The 19,536-nt window shown below is 43.3% G+C and overlaps 1 protein-coding gene across 2 annotated transcripts in view; it reads right to left on the reverse strand.

Moving 5' to 3' along the window:
- Positions 1–1,194: 1,194 nt before the first annotated feature.
- The window catches only part of LOC134356720 (cadherin-related family member 4-like), an 83,047-nt gene continuing 64,705 nt past the window's right edge, over positions 1,195–19,536 (reverse strand). For both annotated transcript variants that reach the window (XM_063067778.1, XM_063067779.1), the window contains 4 exons: positions 18,918–18,980; positions 12,890–12,977; positions 6,687–6,714; positions 1,195–5,004 (listed from right to left, as the gene is read on the reverse strand). In XM_063067778.1, the coding sequence (XP_062923848.1) occupies positions 4,949–5,004; positions 6,687–6,714; positions 12,890–12,977; positions 18,918–18,980 (235 nt within the window). In that variant the 3' untranslated portion in view covers positions 1,195–4,948. The remainder of the gene's footprint in view (positions 5,005–6,686; positions 6,715–12,889; positions 12,978–18,917; positions 18,981–19,536) is intronic.

The following is a 19,536-nucleotide window of genomic DNA, read 5'->3' on the forward strand; positions in this document are numbered from 1 at the left end:
TTCTTCGATCGTAATATGCCCTGGATTGCACCATCTGTTGTTAACCAGATCAGTAAGCACCCAACTCCTTCATGCTTACCGCTGTCAGTGCACTTCTGGTCAGCCAGAACAGTATTGCCCACCAAACTCCTCTTCTCCAAAAGTCTCTGTTGTCTCGACCCTGTCCTCTTACAAAGGATGGAGCACCAGACATGGGACTACCTTAGGTGGGCATCTTGGGCAGTATGGGCCAGTTGTGCTGAAAGACATGTTTCCATGCTGTTTGACTCTACAGGTGAGTCAAACAGGCTTCTGTTGAGTTATATATGATTTTCAAACACCCAAATCTTCACATCAACACTCCAGCACCTTGGATTGAATGTTAATCACCTCTGTCTCTGAGCTGCATTCATGCATATGAAGACATCTCAGGTCAATGGCATGTTCCTTGGTTTGTAATTGACCCCTGTCTGCAGCTGCAGGAAGACCAGTGTTTTGAGCTTCATTTAAACTCAATCTACAATCCATATTCGGATCCGAAGACTGTTTGCTGTTGAGATTAATATTTGCTATATTCCATAACCCCAGAATATGACCTAACAGTACATAACTGTGTTGGGAGGAGTGGTGTGCTGGGCTATGCGTAGATGGGAATGTTGCAATACTGGGCCGCAGCACACTAGTCTCCTCAATACCTCTACCTTACCTACAACCCATGTACTTGCATCGGTAACTCTGCTAACAGTTTTTCATTCTAGTTCAGACTTGCAGAGGAAAGCTGTTCTATCCTGTGTTCAGTTCAGAAGTTTGAATTCAGTTCATTGTGGATGAAGATGGGAAAAGAGAACTGGGGGTGAGGTGTGGGAGTTTGCTGCTCAGTCCCTGAGATGCTGCCCTGCTGATCAAAGCAACATGAATGCAGGTTGTGGGGTACATAACTGTGTTGTAGGGGGTGCAGTACACAATTTCCCCACCTCATCAGTACATATATGAGTGCTTGTCGTATGAGGAGCACACACGTATGCAAAGCATGGTTACATTGTCACAGATCTCCTTCCTGGATAGATGGAATATCAGTGCTGTGCCCCAGCTCGTCTGAGGGCAAGGTTGGGTCTGGTGGATCACAGGGAGCACAGACACATGGTGCAGGTTGTGGGGTACATGTTTTCACTGTGATCAGTCATTGGAGGGACACTGAAGCTGGTAGATATGCAAGTCTTTATTCAGCACAAACAGGCATCATCTTGGAGATCACCTGAACCAACAATGCATTACATTTTTATGTGCTAAAGATCAAAGGTAACAGCAGGACAATTTCTATATCTACAATGCATTCATAAGGCTTCCTTTGAGTTGTATATAATCTTCAAACACCTAAATCTTCACAGCAACATTCCGGACACCTCGGATTTAATGTTAGTCACCACTGTCTCTGAGCTGCATTCATACATATGCAGACATCTCAAGTCAATGGAGTGTTTTTTGGTTTGCAATCAACTCCAGTCTGCAGCCCCAGGGTCATTGTTCTGAGCTGCATTTTAAACTCAATCTACAATCCACACTCAGATCTGAAGACTGGTTGCTGTTTAAATTAATATTTGCTATATACCATAACTCTAGAATACACCCTAACTGTACGTATCAGTGTTGGGAGCAGCAGTGTCCACAACTTCCTCACCTCATCAGAAACCGTCGCACTTGAAATAGTTTTTGTTATTTTTCCACTTTGAAAACCACATGTTTTAATTAATTGTCGGTATGTTACAAAAATTGCAGACAATGATAGAAAAAGTTACTATTCTTTAAAATGCAATTTGAGAGAACTGTGATGGAGTTTCCAGTGGGGGGGGGGGGTAAAGTACGTGATTTACACTGTCATGTCCTCTCATTGCTGCTCTGATGGAGCCCTGTCTTATCCTGTGTACTTGTCCTTCGTTGTTATCATCTGTATACTCTTGCACCTGAATTTCTGAATAACACATGCATGTGGAACAGTTTCTTTTCCCCTTTTAACTGCTTTAATTCTACATTCCTTGGATACTTATTAAGTGGCCCTGTCTGTACATCTGGAGAAAACCGAGACTGACGGCTAGAACAGCACAGTGGAATAGCTCACAACACTAAAGACCTGGGTCTAATCTTTTGGACCTGCACTTGTCAAGTTTTCATGGTCCTCCTGTGACCACATAAGATTTCTTTGTGTGCTCCATGTTCCTCCCAGTTCCAAAGGCCTGTGGGTTAGCAGGTAATTTTACCAATGCAAACAGCCACTAGTGTCTGAGTAGTAGAAGATGGGGGTGGGGGAGTGTTCATGAGCAGGAAGAATATTGGGATTAGTGCAGGATTAGAGTCAATGGGTTGTTGATGAACATTGTGGACAATGGCCAAATGGGCCTGATTGTGTGTGGCATCTCTCCAAGACTTTGATAGGCCTTTCCTGTAGCCCCTGACCCTTAAAGTTTGCCACTTTCATCTCTTTCCCAAACTGCTTGGAACAAATTCTGTGGATGTCCTCTCTCTGCTTCCTCATGGTGAAGATGTATCTCACTCCTTTGTATCCCAATCTAACTAGTAAGGCATATGAAACATGTTAGAGACCATTCTGCTTTACATTAGTGGTGGGAAAAGTAGTGGAATCATTCCTAATGAAGAGGATAGAAGAACATTTAGAAACACAAATACAGTAACGAATAGCCCACATGAATACCAAAAATAAAGATCTGGCTTGCTCAACCTTATTGATTTTTCAGTAGGTGATAGAGCAGACAATCAAAGTGCAACACATATAATTCATTTAGCTCTTCAAAGGGCCTTTGATTAGGAGTCCCATAGATCAGCAAGTGAGGTTGGAGAAAGTAGCATTGGGAAATGTCACCCATGAGGTTACTTTCTGGCTTCAGGACAGAAAACAGGAGGAAAGGGTAGTGTGTGAGGGTGCGTGGTTGGTGTTTCATAAACAATTTAGTCCCTGGAATCAAAAATACAGCTTCTATGTCTGCAAAGTGTGGCAAATGCTCAATAATAAACTTGCACAATTATTTGTCAATGAAGTCCAAGACAAATGAAGGATGAGTACTTTGGTAGCAAAAATAGGGGGGGTTAATTTATACTTCAATAGATAGGGCAGAAGAACAAGAATATTTCAATCTTGAATTAAAAATGCATGAATTCCCAGGGCAGAAAGTTAAGCCAAAGGGGCATAATTTTAAGGTGATTGGAGGAAAGGATGAGGCGTATTCAGAGGTAAATTCTTTACACAAAGAGTGGGTGGGGTGATGGTAGAAAGAGATACATGAGGGGCATTTAAGAAACTCTTAGATAGCCACATGGATGGTACAAAAATGGTGGGCCATGTAGGAGGGAAGCATTAGATTACTCTTAGAGTAGGTTAAAAGATTAGCACAACATCCTGATATATCTTCTTATGTCTAATCACAAAAAGTTGTGCCACATGTTAACAAGATCATAAAGAAAGTAGACAAACACCAGGATTCATTTCCAGAGGGACATAATAGAATAGTTGAGAAGTAATGTACCATGTCTTGTTTAAGATACACTTGGAGTCCTGGTCATTATATTATTGGAAGGATATAGAGGAACTAGAGAGGGAGTACAGAAATGATGCAAGATTGCGAGGGAATAGATACCAGGAAGGCATGTTCAGAGTTGCTTTCACTTGGAAAGGCTGAGGGATGACCTCACAGGTTTTCAGCATCATGGCATATTCTCAGAGAGGATGCAGTGGGATGAGCATAACCAGAGGTATCAGTATCAGATGAGAATGTGGAACTGGCTGAAACAAATTCTACGGGTGTATCTAAGGGGAAGGGAATAGTGAGTTCCACTGATGGGTTTAGCAAAGGAGGCTGGGGTGAAGCCAGCATGGACTGCTCGGACCAAATGACCCATCGCCTGGCTGAGCATCTTGTATAATCCTAACTCACCCTTGCCCAGAGGACCAACTGCAAAGCTCTTCACACACACACACACGCACACATGCACACACGCACACACACGCACACACGCACACACACACACACACACACACCTCTCCCCCATTCTTCTTGTTGAAACATTTAAAATCTGAGTCTGCATTTCTGCACCATCTTTCCCACTCCATTTGACTCTGCCAGCAAGGCCCTTCAGCCCCTCGAGCCACTCCACAGTGAGCAAGGAAAGATGGCCAAAACTGAAATTCCTTTTCCATCTTCAACTCTACCTTTTTGGGCTAGTGAAAGATTTCACATCATCCAGATATCCTTTAACATTAAACAGGCAACTAGCACAAAAGGTTTATGATTCATTGCAGATTACAACTACCTATTTGCAAATAATCCACTAACAAAGCAGGCAACAGGTGTGTGAAATGGCAATATACTCAAAATGTTGGAGGAACACAGCAGGTCGGGCAGCATCTATGGAGAGGAATAAACTGTTGATACTTTGGGCCGAGACCCTTCATCAGGGCTGGAAAGGAACTGAGAGGAAATCAGAATAAGAGTGATGGGAGCAGGAGGCAGGGGGTAGGGAAGGAACACAATCTGTCAAGTGATGGGTGAGACCAGATGAGGCAAAGGGTTGTGGGTGGGGAGACAAGATTAAGTGAAAATCTGGAAGGTGATAGGTGAAGAGGTAAAGGGCCAAAAAAGAAGGAATCTGATAGGCGAGGAGAGTTCACCATGAGAGAAGAGGTGCACCAGAGGGAGGTGATGGGTGGGTGAGAAGAGGAGAAGGGCTAAGATGTGTGACAGGGACAGTGTTTGTGTTTGTAGAGGGTGTTAAGGGTCACTGATGGGATGCAGCAGTGCTCCAGTGGATATTATGAACTTGTGGTTATACCCTGGAACAAAAACTCCAAGAATACTGGTGGTGAGCTACCCAGATTTTCAGAAAGATGACAGTATATTAACACAACCCTAGCATGTAATCTGTACGTGGGAGGGACTCTTGATGAAGGGTCCTCATCGTCTCACACCCAGCGCCGCGTACCAGTTATAGAGTTGAACAGGTAAGCTCTTCCGGTGCCTGGAAGGGAAATATTTCATTCAGTGATATGTAAACAGGTCATTTGTAAGGTTAGATTTAATTCACTATCCTCCTCATCAAGCTGGGTTTTAGTTGCTTGCTCCAAACCCATACTTTTCACCCTTGGAACATTAACTCCTAGGTTATTTAAGATCTCCTGCCCTCCACCCAACAGACCTCTATATAATTCCCTCCACCCCTATTCCTCTACATGTTCAGAATTGATGAAATTGCCAATATCTTCCATTTTTCATGTATGTAAAGCTGAGTAATTTCTCTTTAAAGGAGCTTGGACAGGTACATGGATAGGAGAGATCGTAAGGGACATGGGCCAAAAGCAGTCAGATCGGACTAACCTAAATGGGATCATTGGTTGACATGGACCAGTTGGGTTGGAGGGCATTTTTACAGGCTCCCTGACTCTGATTAATTGACTATATTTGTCAGCTGTGGGTTGCCACAGTGCTAAATTAACAGCAGTCTACCCACAGAGAAAACCAGAAGAATAAGGACAGTGCTCTCCGATGAGCAAACACATTTGGCGGCTCTGTGCCTTCATCTCTCCGACTCCCAGGTAAACAATTCAAGGATGTGCCCAAAGTCTCCATGAAGAAATGCAACATCCCCACAGACTCCTAAAAATCTCAGACCCATAACAAAGTGCAGAAGGGGAGGATGGATTGGTATTACCATGAATCCATTCTTGGCAACTTACTCTTCCTTCCCCACAGCCCACCCAACTCCCCCCCCCCTCAAACTCCCATCTCCAAATCTGCCCATATCCCACTGAGCTCCCCATACTCCACTCTCTCCTCAGCCACTTCCCCTCCCCTGCACTTTGCCCATCCAACATAGCATCATATAAACAGCATTCACAATAAAAACAACTTAAACATAAACTACACAATTCTCACAAGGAAAAAGCACCATCCCATCCACCACCATCCATATGGATTGTGTATCGCCTAACCCTCAGCTCCTCATTATTCTAACACAACCAGCAGACCATCTCTTTCTACATTGAAGAGCCACTACTCTCCTCCATCTCAGCAGTCAGCCCCTCCCTTCCAGCTGATAGCCCTGTAACCTTTCATCTATATTGTGTCTCATCTGCCACCAACTACTCACACTAACCTCACACCACTTCACTCCCTGTCACCACACATACACATGATGCTAATTCACCTCACTTACACAATGATACTGTACCCCATTTAATTGAGACAGCATTACTCCATCTAAACCCACATGCCTCAATGGACAAATCACCCAGTTTTGCTCCAGTTCTTTACAGAAACCAATAATTTCTGAATTAGAACACGGAACATTACAGCAGAGTACAAGTCCCTTGGCCCATGATGTGTCAAGCTTTTAACCTACTCTGTGATCAATCTAACCCTTCCCTCCTACATAACCCTCCATTTTCCTGTCATTCATGTACCTTCATGTAAGAGGTTCTGAAATGCCCCTAATGTATGTACTTCTACCACCACCCCGGCAGCACTCTGTATACAAAGCTATCTCTGACACCCCGTCCCCCCATACTTTCCTCCAATCACCTTAAAATTATGACCCCTCATATTAGCTATTTCCACCCTGGGAACAAGTCTCTGGCTGTCCACTCAATTCTTAAACATCAGTCATCAATCCAGAGAATGCAAGAGAACCAACCCAAGACTTACTTGCATCGATTGCTCGACCATCAAACTGCTGTGGGAACAAAGGGCGACAAATAATTGACGAATTGTCTCTGCTGCAGCCACCTCCCTTGGTATTTCACTACAGAAGATCCAAGGAACAGCTGTGCAGAAGTTTCCTCAATGTCACATAAATTGTAGCCATCCTAGTCTGGTTGATGCAGAACAATTTAGTAGTATCACAATAAAAGTTAATGGACCATAGCAAGAGTTGATTTATTAACAATGGTTAATTGTAAACTAGACAATTTACAAAAAAAGAGGATGTTGCTGGGATCTGAGGACTGGAGTTATAGGGTAGAAGTTGAATAGGTTAGGATTTTATTCCCTGGAGCATTGGAGAATGAAGGGAGATAGGAGAGAGGTATACAAAATTATGAGTGGTATAGATAGGATAAATGCAAGCGGGCTTTTTCTACTGAGGTTGAGTGTGACAAGAACTAGAGGTCACAGGTTAAGGATGAAAGGTGAAATGTTTAAGGGGAACCTGAGGGTGAACTTCTTTACACAGAGGATGGTGAAAGTGTTGAATCAGCTGCCAATAGAACTGGTGGATGCTGGTTCAGTTTTAGCATTTAAGAGACATTTGGAGTTTGATGGAACTAAGCAGAATCATAGTTCAGCACAAAGTAGATGGACCAAAAGGCCTCTTTCTGTGTTGTAGTGACTCTAGACATCACTTCAAATCTTGGATGCAGAGACAAACAGACCACATAGAAACTAAAAGGGACAGAGAGAGGGGAAGGGGAAGGAGAAGGAGAGAAAGAAAGTACGAAATTGAGAGAGAAACAGGCATTGCTTAAATGATGACAGATAGAACAATAACAGAGAGGGAGAGGCAGCGCAAAGGGTGACATATGAAGTATGCACCTGTATGCCAGTGAAAGTGGTGGATGTGGATTCAATTTTGACATTTAAGAGAAATTTGGGTAAGTATATGGATGGGAGTGGTTTGGAGGACAGTGGTTCAGGTGTGGGTCGATGGGTCTAGGCAGAACAACAGCTTGACATGGACTCAATGAGCTCAAGGGCCTGTTTCTGTGCGGTAGTGCTCTATGATTATGTCTAGGTGCAATGAAATCTCGCAGGCACGTCACATCGTAGAAGCAGCATTCACAAGGAAAACAAATTAAACACAACTTTAACAAGTAAGAATACAATTAGAACAAAACAAAGTCAATTATAGTACAAAGTGATCAAAGTGGTTATCTTATTACTATACTGCAGTGATTAGGGTTGTGCCTTTGGTTCAAGAATTGAATAAAACCAGAGAGGAGCACACCCAGCAACAGAGGTAGAAACACATCGGGACCGTCACATCCCACGTTCAAGGAGAGACAGAGAGAGAGGTGTGCAATGACAAAAAGGCAGGAGGAAGGAGAGACAAATTTCCCAGCAGGGAATATTACCTCTTCCACGCCATTCCCACTTCATATCTAGATATTTCTAAGTTTTACACTGCTAATTTTGACAATGGATGGCTGACACTCCTATACTGGTACTTGCACAGGTACATACACTCCTATACACACATACCCATACACACACACTTACAGAGACACACAAATGTACTATTAAACACACATTTTCACAAACACTAGACTTATACATAAACACACACTATTGTATACACATTCTCACACAGATATATTTTAATGTAGACTCACAAACACATCAATATCCACATATTCTCAGACACAAATATAAACTTTGATAGATATACAGTACATTCTCATACACATTTGGATAGACACACATATATTCTCACAGTTACAGATATATACACTCCATCACGTACAACCAGACTCAGATATGCTTCTGTGCTCAGACTCAGCTATGATTATAAGTAGTCAGAAGTCATAGTCCATATTGGTCCCTAGACAGGCTGACTAGAAGAGAAGCTATACTCAATCTGGTACTAGGCAATGAACCCAGTCAGGTGACAGATCTCTGGGTGGGTGAGCATTTCAGAGACACTGACCACAATTCCCTGACCTTTACCACAGCCTTGAAGAGGGTTAGGAACAGATGGTATGGGAAAGCATTTAATTGTGGAGGGGCATTATGATGATATTAGGCAGGAACTTGGGAGCATAAATTGGGATTGGGTATACTCAGGGAAATGTGGATGTTGTTAAGGAAGTACTTCTGGATAAGTTTGTCCCATTGAGGCAGGGAAAGGTTGGCAGGGTGAAGGAAGTGGAAGCGAGAAGTGGAACATCCAGTCAAGAGCAAAAAAAGAAGTTTAATTAAAATTTAGGAGTCAGGTCTCTTGAGAGTTTTAAGGTATCCAGGAAAGGGCTTAAGAATAGACTTAGAAGAGCTATGAGGGGACAAAAAGGTGTTGGTGAGTAGGATTAAGAATTAAGGATAACCCCAAGGAAGTCTACAGGAGGATGACTAGAGTGAGAGTAGGACCGATCAGGTATAAAAGAGGAAATGTATCTAGAGTTAGAACAGGTAGGAGGGGTCCTTAATGAGTACTTTGCTTCAGTATTCACCATTGGGAGGAACCTTGATGAACGTGTGGATAGCATAGAACAGCCTAATATGCTTGAACCTGTTGATATTAAGAAAGAGGATGTGCTGGAACTTTAGAAAGACAAGCTAGGTAAGTCCCTGGGGCCACACAGGATACACCACAGATTACAACAATAAGTGAGGGAAGAGATTTTGGCAATGATCTTTGCAGGCCATTGGACCAGTACCAGAAGATTGGAGAGTGGCAAGTGTTGTTCTTTTGTTCAAGAAAGATAATAGAGATAACCCTGGGAATTATAGACCAGTGAGTCTTACATCATGGTGAGCAAATTATTGGAGAGGATTCTTAGAGACCGGATTTATGAGCCTTTGGAGAAATACAGTCTGATTAGGGATAGTCAGTATGACTTTATGGGGAACAGGTCATGCTTTACAAGCCTGATTGATGTTTTCGAGAAAGTTACAGAACAACTAGATGAAGGAAGAGAAGTGGTACTTGTGACAGGATGGTGCCATTGTCCAACGGTGACATCCTGCTGACAGTTCACAAAACTATTTCTTCTTTCAAACAACACACATCAAAGTTGCTGGTGAACGCAGCAGGCCAGGCAGCATCTCTAGGAAGAGGTACAGTTGACGTTTCAGGCCGAGACCCTTCGTCTTCTTTCAAATATGATTCTACTACTAAGCTGCATGAGATTGGAGTTATGCTTACATTTTGATGGTGTGCTTTTGGGCCTGTTGAATATCTGGTGTTTTGCTGTGTCCGAGAGAGTTCAGTGAGGTTGGGAGCAGAGTGTATGGCCTGGAGACCAAGAGACCATGATCGGTTCTGTTGCTCCTCTCCGTTGAAGTGCCCAGCAAGGTTGAAGTCAAAGAGTACAAGAATGGAGGGTGGGCAGGTGCTCAGCTCTGTCTGCATGTGTTTGACTGGTCTTTCTCTGCCGGCTGTCCAAGGAAAGTGGAGGAGCTTGGGTTCAATGTTGCAAGGATTGTTCTGCAAGGCTTTGTGGTTCATGTTGCATGTGTTTCTGGATTCCGGTTACTCTGTTTTGCTGCTTTTGAGTAGTTTGATTGGGGCGCTTCAGTAGTGACTGGGTGCTTTGGTGAAGACTGCCTCTGCAGCCTGCATTCGGCTATTGGCATTGAGCTGAGCTGAACTAAACAGAATAGTCCTGGACTACTGGTTTGATGTTTGAAATTCTATGTGGTGTCCGCTCGTGTCTTGCCTTTGGCATAATCTGTTCTTTTTTCTCACGTTGGGTGAACAGGTTCCATGCTGTTTCTTTGTTTCATGGCTGCCTCAGGGAGGGCAAATCTGAGAGTTGTATTCGGTGTAAATGATTTGATAATAAATGTAGTTTGAATCTTTGGATGTAGTGTATATAGATTTTAGTGAGGTGTTTGAGAAGGTTCCTTACTGATGGCTCATTGAAGAGGCATGGGATACAGGGAAACTCGGCTGCGTGTGTTCAGAATTGGCTTGCTCACAGGAGGCAGGGATGGTAGTAGATGGAGTGCACGCTGCCTGGAGGTAGAGTGGTGTTCTGCAGGGATCTGTTCTGAGAGTCCTGCTTTATGATTTTTATAAATTACTTGGAAGAAATGGAAGAATAGGTTAGCAAATGACACGAAGGTTGGTGGCGTTGTGGATAGTGTGAAAGGTTATTGTAGGTTACGACAGGACATTGACTAAATGTAGAGCTGGGCTAAGAAGTGGCAGATGGAGTTCCACCTGGAGAAGTGCAAAGTGATACACTTTGGAAGGCCAAACTTGAAAGCAGAGTACAAAGTTAATGGTAGGATCCTTAGCAGTGTGCAGGAGCAAAAGGATTCTGGGATCCACACCTATTAATCTGTCAAAATTGACATGCATGTTGATAGAGTGATTAAGGGAAATAATGTGTTGGCCTTCTTGAGTCGGCAGATTGAGTTCAAGAACCAATCTATATAAAACTCTGGTTTTAAACTACACTTGGAATATTGCATTCAGTTCTGGTCGCCTCATAATAGGAAGGATGTGGAAGCTTTAGAGAGGGTGCAGAGGAGATTTACCAAGATGCTGCATGGACTAGACAGCACGTCTTATGAGGACAGGTTGAGTGAGCTAGTGGTATTCTCTTTGGAGTGAAAGAGGATGAGGAGTGACTTGTTCGAGGTGTACAAGATAGTGAGGGGCATAGAGAGTGGACAGCCAGACACCCTTTTTGTTTTGCAGAGTGGAAATGGCTAATACAAGAGGGCATAATTGTAAGGTGATGGAGCAAAGTATGGGTGAGGGAAGTCAGAGGTAGTTTTTTTTAACATAGAGAGTAATGCACTGCCCAGGGTGGTGGTAGAGGTACATGAGGGTCATTTAAAAGACTCCTAGATAGACACATAGATGAAAGAAAAATGGAGGGCTATAAGATTGATCTTAGAGCAGGTTAAAAGGTTGGCAAGGCATCTTGGGCTGAATGGCCTGTACCGCACTCTTGTATTTCTATGTTCTATGTGATAGTCTTCAACTCATCTTCACACTCATATGCACATTCACATTCTCTTGCACACAATTGCACTCTCATGCACACTTGCACACTGTTGCATATACACCAAAACATATATTCTCATATACACTTTCCTGTATGCTCAAAGAAAATTACCCCTGCACACAAGGTTTCATCTGACTATCTTGGAAAATCAAATCCCTTCCATCTAACACTTGGAAACACACACTTAAACACAGGCACTCACACACTCTACACAGTCTCGGGGACACATACTCACAAATTCTCACACTCTCACCCTGTCATTACAAACACACTTCCACACTCTTACCCACACACACTCTTACCCACTCACCCCACATGCTGTCCCTCTCACACTCTCCCCACACACTCTCCCCACACACACTCTCCTCACACACACCCTTACACACTCGCCCCACACGCAGTCTCCCCACACACACTCTTCCCACTCTCCCCACACACACTCTTACACACTCTTCCCACACGCACTCTCCCCACACACACTCTTACACACTCTCCCTACCCACACTCTTCCCACATACACTCTCCCCACTCTCCTTACACACACTCTTCCCACACACACTCTCCCCACACACACTCTTCCCACATACACTCTCCCCACTCTCCCCACACACACTCTTACACACTCTCCCTATACACACTCTTACACACTCTCTTCCCACTCTCTCCACACACATTCTTCCCACTCTCCCCACACACACTCTTACACACTCCCTCCACACACACTCTTCCCACTCTCCCCCCACACACTCTCCCTACACACACTCTTCCCACACACACTCTCACACACTCTCCCCACACACACTCTCACACACTCTCCCCACACACACTCCCCCCACTCTCCCCACATACACTCTCCCCACTCTCCCCAGACACACTCTTCCCACTCTCCCTACACACACTCTCCCCACACACACTCTCACACACTCTCCCCACACACACTCCCCCCACTCTCCCTATACATACTCTTACACACTCTCCCCACACACACTCTTCCCACACACACTCTTACACAGTCTCCCCACACACAGTCTTACACACTCTCCCCACACGCTGTCCCTCTCACACTCTCCCCACACGCACTCTTACCCACTCTCCCCCCACACACTCTTACACACTCTCCCCACACGCTCTCCCTCTCACATACTCTCCTCAAGACTTCCTCCTCCCTTTGCTCACCAAGCTGAGTGTGCTCTTTGTCATGAACTCATTGTCCGTGCTGTTCTTGGTTTCACTGCCCTTCTGTGCTTCCACCTCAGGTGGCCACCTACAGCGAGAAAAAAAGGCAGACAAGTTATAAAGTGGAAGGGCAAGGGCGTTTCTTCTTCACTCGTTCTTCTTGGAATTGAAATGTCTACCTGGAGAAGAACTGTGCTTGACCCAGGGTGCAGCGTGTTGAGGTGGTCAGAATTAGAGAGTGCATTGGATACTGAGTAGTCCAGTTTTAATTCAGGATTCAAGATTCAAATATATTGATCATATGCACACTGAAACATGCAGTAAAATACGTTATTTGCATTAACAACCAACACATTCACGGGTATGCAGGGGACAACCCCCAAGTGTCACCAGAACAGCACAAAACACAACAAGCATGAAAACAACAACAAAACAAGCCCCCTTCCTCCTCTCACCCCCCACAAGCATGCACAGTACTCCAATCCAGGACAGGCCATCTTCAGACTTGGACTGACAGACATTGGGCCCTCGACTTCCCCATATGCAGAAATTCGCAGACTCAGGGCTACAGCCTGTAGACCTTAACTTCTGGACCTTTCATCGACCCTCAGCATCAACCCCAGGACCTACCGATTCCCTGTGCTAGGCCTCAAACTCTAGTTTTGTTGATTCCAATAGCCAGACAGTGATTCATTCTGACTTTGTTCAGGATGCATCACACTGGAATGTCCTTCTGAAACCAAACTAGGTACCTCTGTGCACTCATTACGTTAGTGGACCGAATGCTTTCTCAGTGCCGCACGCATATCAAATGGAGTCTCCCCCAACTCTTTTGGCTCCACACACGGATTGCCATTACCACATGGAGGACCAATTTTGTCCCTTAAAATCCTTTTGCTCTCATCATATCTGTAGAATCCTTCAGGATTCTTCTTCACCTTGTCTGCTAGAGCAATCTCATGCCTTCCGATAGCTCTCCTGATTTCTTTCTTAAGTGCTCTCTTGTATGTCTTATACTCCATAAGCATCTCATTTGTACCTTAATAGACAATCACACTTCCCAATTCGCAACTGTCCTGCCTGTTTCACCGTAAGTCCAAGAAAAAAGGCATGGCAACATCTCAACTTCCTTAGAATTTGCATAGATTCAGCATGTTATCTAAAACTTTGACAAACTTCTATAGATACACATTGGAGTGTATCCTGACTGGTTGTATCATGGCCTGCTATGGAAACAATGCCCAAGGACAGAAAAGTCTCCAGAGAGTGGTAGACACAGCCCAGTCCATCACAGACAAAGCCCTCCCATCACTGAGCACACTTATAAGGAGCACTGTCACAAGAAAGAATCCTCAAGCACTACCACCATCCAGGCCATGCTCTCATCAAAGTTCAAAGTTCAAAGAATACTTATTATCAAAATATGTACACTACATACAACCTTGAGATTCATCTTCTTGTAGGCAGCCACAAAACAAAGAAACACAATAGACCCCATTAAAAAAGCCCACACAATAAAGACTGTCGGACACTCAATGTGTGAAAAAAAAGAAATTGTGCAAACAATAAAAGCAAACAAAAAACACACAGAATATGAACTGCAGAGTCGTTGACAGTGAGTCCACAGCCACAGAGCCAGTTCAGTGCTACAGCAGTCCAGGAGCCTGATGGCTGCAGACCACAGCCAACACCCAGTCCAGCACCGAGGTGAGTAAGTCTCATGGAGTAGGGAGTTGAACACTGGTTCATCCTTCGCCCTTGGCCTTGATGCCTTGATCGTTTTTTTATGGCATTTCTTTTCTTTATTAATTTAAAAGGAGCATGAATACAATCAAAAGGAGAATTATCTCAAATATAAACTGTGGCAATATAAACTGAGATTAAGATAGACACTGCCAAAATCATAGATATTGTTGAACTAGTATAAAATATATAATTAAAAAAATGAAAATAGCAATTCTCCTCTTATCAGTTTATGAAGAGAAAGAAAAAACATTGGGTTTTAAATGAAAAGTAAAAAAACCCACTACACGGTAGAAAAAACCCCAAAGAAACCAAAAAAAAGGGACTGGGCAGTCCATTTTGAGGATACAACCAAAAAAAAAGAAAGAAAGACTTTCTGAGCAAATCTAAAACTTCAGGAAAAAAAAGATTGAAAGAGTAATAAATCAAATTAAATGAAAATATTGAATAAAAGGTCGCCAGATTTGCTCAAATTTAAAGGACGTATCAAATGTCTGACTTCTTATTTTCTCTAAAATTAAACAGGACATAATGGAGGAGAGCCAATAAAAGACCATAGGTGGATTAGAATCCTTCCATTTCAGTAAGATGACTCTCCTAGCCAGTAAGGTCGAAAAGGCTATCATACATTGAGCGGAAACAGTCCGATGGGATAATCCCAAAAATTGCCGTAAGCAAATTAGGTTGTAGATCCAGATCCAAAACTTTTGATAGTATTTTAGAAACATCTCTCCAAAAGTTATCTCGCCTTATACAAGACCAATACATATGAGTTAAAATGGCCAGCTCAGTATTACATCTGTCACAAATAGGATTGATATTGGAGAAAATACACTCTAGTTTATCCTTTGACATATGGGCCCAATGCACTACCTTGAACTGTATCAAGGAATGATGGGCACAAATAGATGAGTTGTTAACCGAATGAAAAATTTTACTCCATTGATTATCTGAAAATGACTATTGAAGTTCTGATTCCCAAGTGCATTTAATTTTATCATTAGATATCATACGTGAGTTCAATAACCGTTTATAGATTATAGCTATCAACTCTTTTAGAAATGGTTTAAACTGAAAGACAGTGTCTGTCATATTAGGTGGATAAGCAGAAGGGTAATTTGGCAGCAAACCATGTAAAAAAAGTTCCTAATTCGTAAATATCTAAAAAAGTGTACATTAGATAAATCATATGTATATTCATCCTGCGATTTCTGCTTTCCAAGTCAATCATTTTCTTAATTCTCGATAATTCTGAAGCATTCTCATTAATTTTCTTTTCCATAAAGGACATCTTCAAATCCTGTTCTTTAATAGATTGATTCATTAATTCAAATTCCCTTTCAATTCTGTGAGTACTCTGCTTAAGCATCTGATATCGATCTTCCAAATTTTTCAAAGATTATTGAATAGCGAGGATGTTTTTTTCAAACAATTCATTAGCTTTCATCAATTTATCCATTTTGGTATCCACCATACCGATCTTCACATTAATAGCTTCTATTAAAGAGAGCATTCTTTCTGAAGTAGAAACTTCCTCTGATTTCTCTGTTTGTTGTGGCTCAGAAAGAGTTCTGCCACTCCTTAATTCGGTTCCAGCCATCGTAATTAAATCGTAAATCCTTCAGCAAATATAATAAATCTTCAAAATTGAAACAGATCTAGCAGTGGAAAGTAAGTTGTGAAAGATGGAGTTGTGACAAAAACGTCTTACTCCATACGCTGCCAAATGGAGACTCTCCGATCTTTTTAATCAACAGGTACATTTAATGTCAGAGAAATGTGTACAATATACATCCTGAAATTCTTTTTCTTCACAAACATCCATGAAAACAGAAGAGCGCCCCAAAGAATGAATGACAGTTAAACGTTAGAACCCCAAAGCCTGCCCCCAGCTCCCCCCTCCCACGTACAAGCAGCAACAAGGCAACAACCACCTCCCCACCCCCACCAGCAAAAAAGCATCAGCGCCCTTCACTGAGCACTCAAGTGTGCAGCAAAGCATCAATGAAAACACAGACTTGCAGTACCCCAAAGACTACTTGTTCATCCAGTAATTTGACATACCACAGGATCTCTCTCTCCCTAATAAGAGAAAAAGAGATGTCTCCATTTCACACTGAGAGGGGAGACATAAACAACTCGTTGATTTATGAAGTTAAAAGTCTGTTGCGTTACTTTTTCCGAGCTCTGCGCCCAGAAAGGTCAGATCTCTGGACACACAACCCCTGGCAGCTAACCCGCTGCTCCCGATGTTCCGTGTTCTCCCACGATGCCTCAGTCAGGGGCACCGGCCTTGAATCAGCTCATCTCCACAGCCATGAAAATCCGGCACCCTGAAGGTGCGCTAGTCTTCCAGGCTGCATCCTTGGGATATCAAAAAGTGGGCAGTCATGAGGCCCTGAGAGAGGGTCTCATTCCCTCAAAGAACTGAGGTCAGAGTGCAACTCCAGGTCAGGGTCTTCGAAAGAACCTTGAAAAGGGAAAAAAGAGATATCAAAGATAGAAATAGAGCTGTCTGGCTCGGCACTTAAATTAGCCAAACATCAGTTTGTTTATCACTCTCAGGGCCAGGCCTCACCACTTCATTTCGGCTCCAAGTCCACTCCAGCCTCGGCCACCACAACCTTATCTGCATTCTCGAGAGTCCAGTTTGCCGAATTCTGCAGGAAACTGCAAAACACTCCAGGTCATACAGACAGTTCAAAAGCACAGCTCCCAAAGGGAAATTCCAGGCTGTGGAGTGCAGTGATCATCGTGCAGGAAAAGTGTAATTAATAGAGTTGTTAGTAGTTTGGTTGCTGCCTATAAAGCATCACTGTGTGTCGTCAGCGCCATCTTTAACAGACTTCTCACTACTACCATCAGGCAGGAGGTACGGGAGCCTTTTGTTCCCACAGCATCAGATTCAAGAACAGTTATTATCTTTCAACCATCAGGACCAGCGCGGATACCTTCACTCACCTCAACAATGAATTGATTTCACCACCTATAGACCCACTTTCAGGGACTCTACAATTCATGTTCTCAGCATATTTGTTTGTTTATGTATTTTCACAATTTGTTTCTTTTGCACATTGGTTATTTGTCTGTCTTTGTTTATCTGTATTTTTTAAATTATAAATTCTATTGTATTTCTATATTTTCCTGCAAATGTCTGCAAGAAAATAAATCTCACGGTTGTATATGGTGACATATTTGTACTTTGATAATAAATTTACTTTGACTTTGACCTCTACTCTTCAGTCCTCACTGAGATGTCGAACACTAAGCCTCTAATCGTAACACCAAGTTTAAAGAGAAGCCTTCCCTCCTTTCACTCTGGCCAAACCCTGGTGCACCCAGGTACCAGAGACACAGGGCAGGCCATCCATTGGCAGAAGTGGCTGCACTTCAAATGATATCATCAGCTTTAGAGTCGTGGAGCCTGGGTAGCTCAGTCGGTGGAGCATCAAACTTATAATCTGGGTGTCCAGGGTTCAGGTGCTGAACTGATACAGGGCAGAAATGACTAAGGTGAGAGGCCATAATTTTAAGGTGGTTGGAGGAAAGTAAAGTGGGGATGTCAGAGGTAAGAATTTTACACAGAGAGTGGTGGGTATGTACCATGGGTGGTGGTAGAGGCAGACATATTACAGGCATTTAAGAAGCTCTTAGGTTGGCACATGGATGAATGAAGAATGAAGGGCTATGAAGGGGGGAAGGGTTAGATTGATCTTAGAGTAGGTTAAAAAGTCAGCACAGCATTGTGGGCTGTTCTATATTCTGTGTCCTAAGAGCCTCTCAGATAGGCATGTGAAAGGAGGGAGATGGACATGAGTTTAACATGGCATCATCTGCTTCATTAGTTCAGCACACCATCGTGGCCCTACACTGTACTGTTCAGTATTCTATCGTCCAACATCCAGGAACTCCCTCCCCAGCAGTTCTGTGGGAACACCTTCAACAGACGGACAGCAGCGGTTCAAGAAAGCAAGCCATCAGCATATTCTCAAGGGTACTTAGGGGTGGGCACTAAACACTGGTCTTCCTGATGATGTCAGGATCCAACAAGAATGAATAAATTGAGTTTCGTAGTTGTAAGCCACTCAGAATTACAAAGGGACAAAATTCCATGGGCAGGGTGAACAGTGAAGCCCATAACAACAGGATCACGAATAGAAAACACATTGACATACAAGGAGGTAAGACAGGTTGGAGGCAGAAGTGGAGGACTGCAGTATCTTCCCCAGCACAGTCTGGGTTTATAGGTATTCACATTCCCCATGCATGAGGTCTGGGATCCTACCTGTCCGGCAGCAAGTGCTGGGATATTTCACTCTGTGGGAAAATCCGATTAAAGCACAAAGTCCTGCAAAGAGCGTAACAGACCGGTGAGACAAACAAAGCATAGAGAAGGCAGAACAATATATTCAGCATGTCCTTCATTGCAACAGACTTGTTAGCAGACTGCAGTGTTCTTGACCTCTCCTAACAGGTCTGTCTCAATTATTTCACAAAGTTCCCCACATTGCAAAGACCTAGGGACTGGAGCATAGACTGACAAAGCAGCCCGGCGGTGCAGGACAGCTGCACATGTAGAGGACAGAACGGGAACTCTACGTCTTTGGAGGGACTTGGCTAATGGAGCAGAGGTATTCTGAAGGGTCCAGCACTGTTGATAAGGCAACATTTTCGGACCATTTCACAGCTGCAAATCCACTACGGAAGGAGTGCCAGTCTGTCACAGAGACAGTACAGACGGAGAGCTGGTCTGTCTCTGAGACAGTGCTGAGGGAGTGCCAGTCTGCCTCAGAGACAGTACTTCCTTCAGATTGATGAGAAAGGCAGGATATGTCAGTGTAAGGAGAGCTATGAACTTTCCCTTTGTAACTAGCTAAACTTTGTGGGGTCTTCTGTTACATATT

This window comes from Mobula hypostoma, chromosome 15, assembly GCF_963921235.1.
Source record: "Mobula hypostoma chromosome 15, sMobHyp1.1, whole genome shotgun sequence".
Lineage (NCBI taxonomy): Eukaryota > Metazoa > Chordata > Chondrichthyes > Myliobatiformes > Myliobatidae > Mobula > Mobula hypostoma.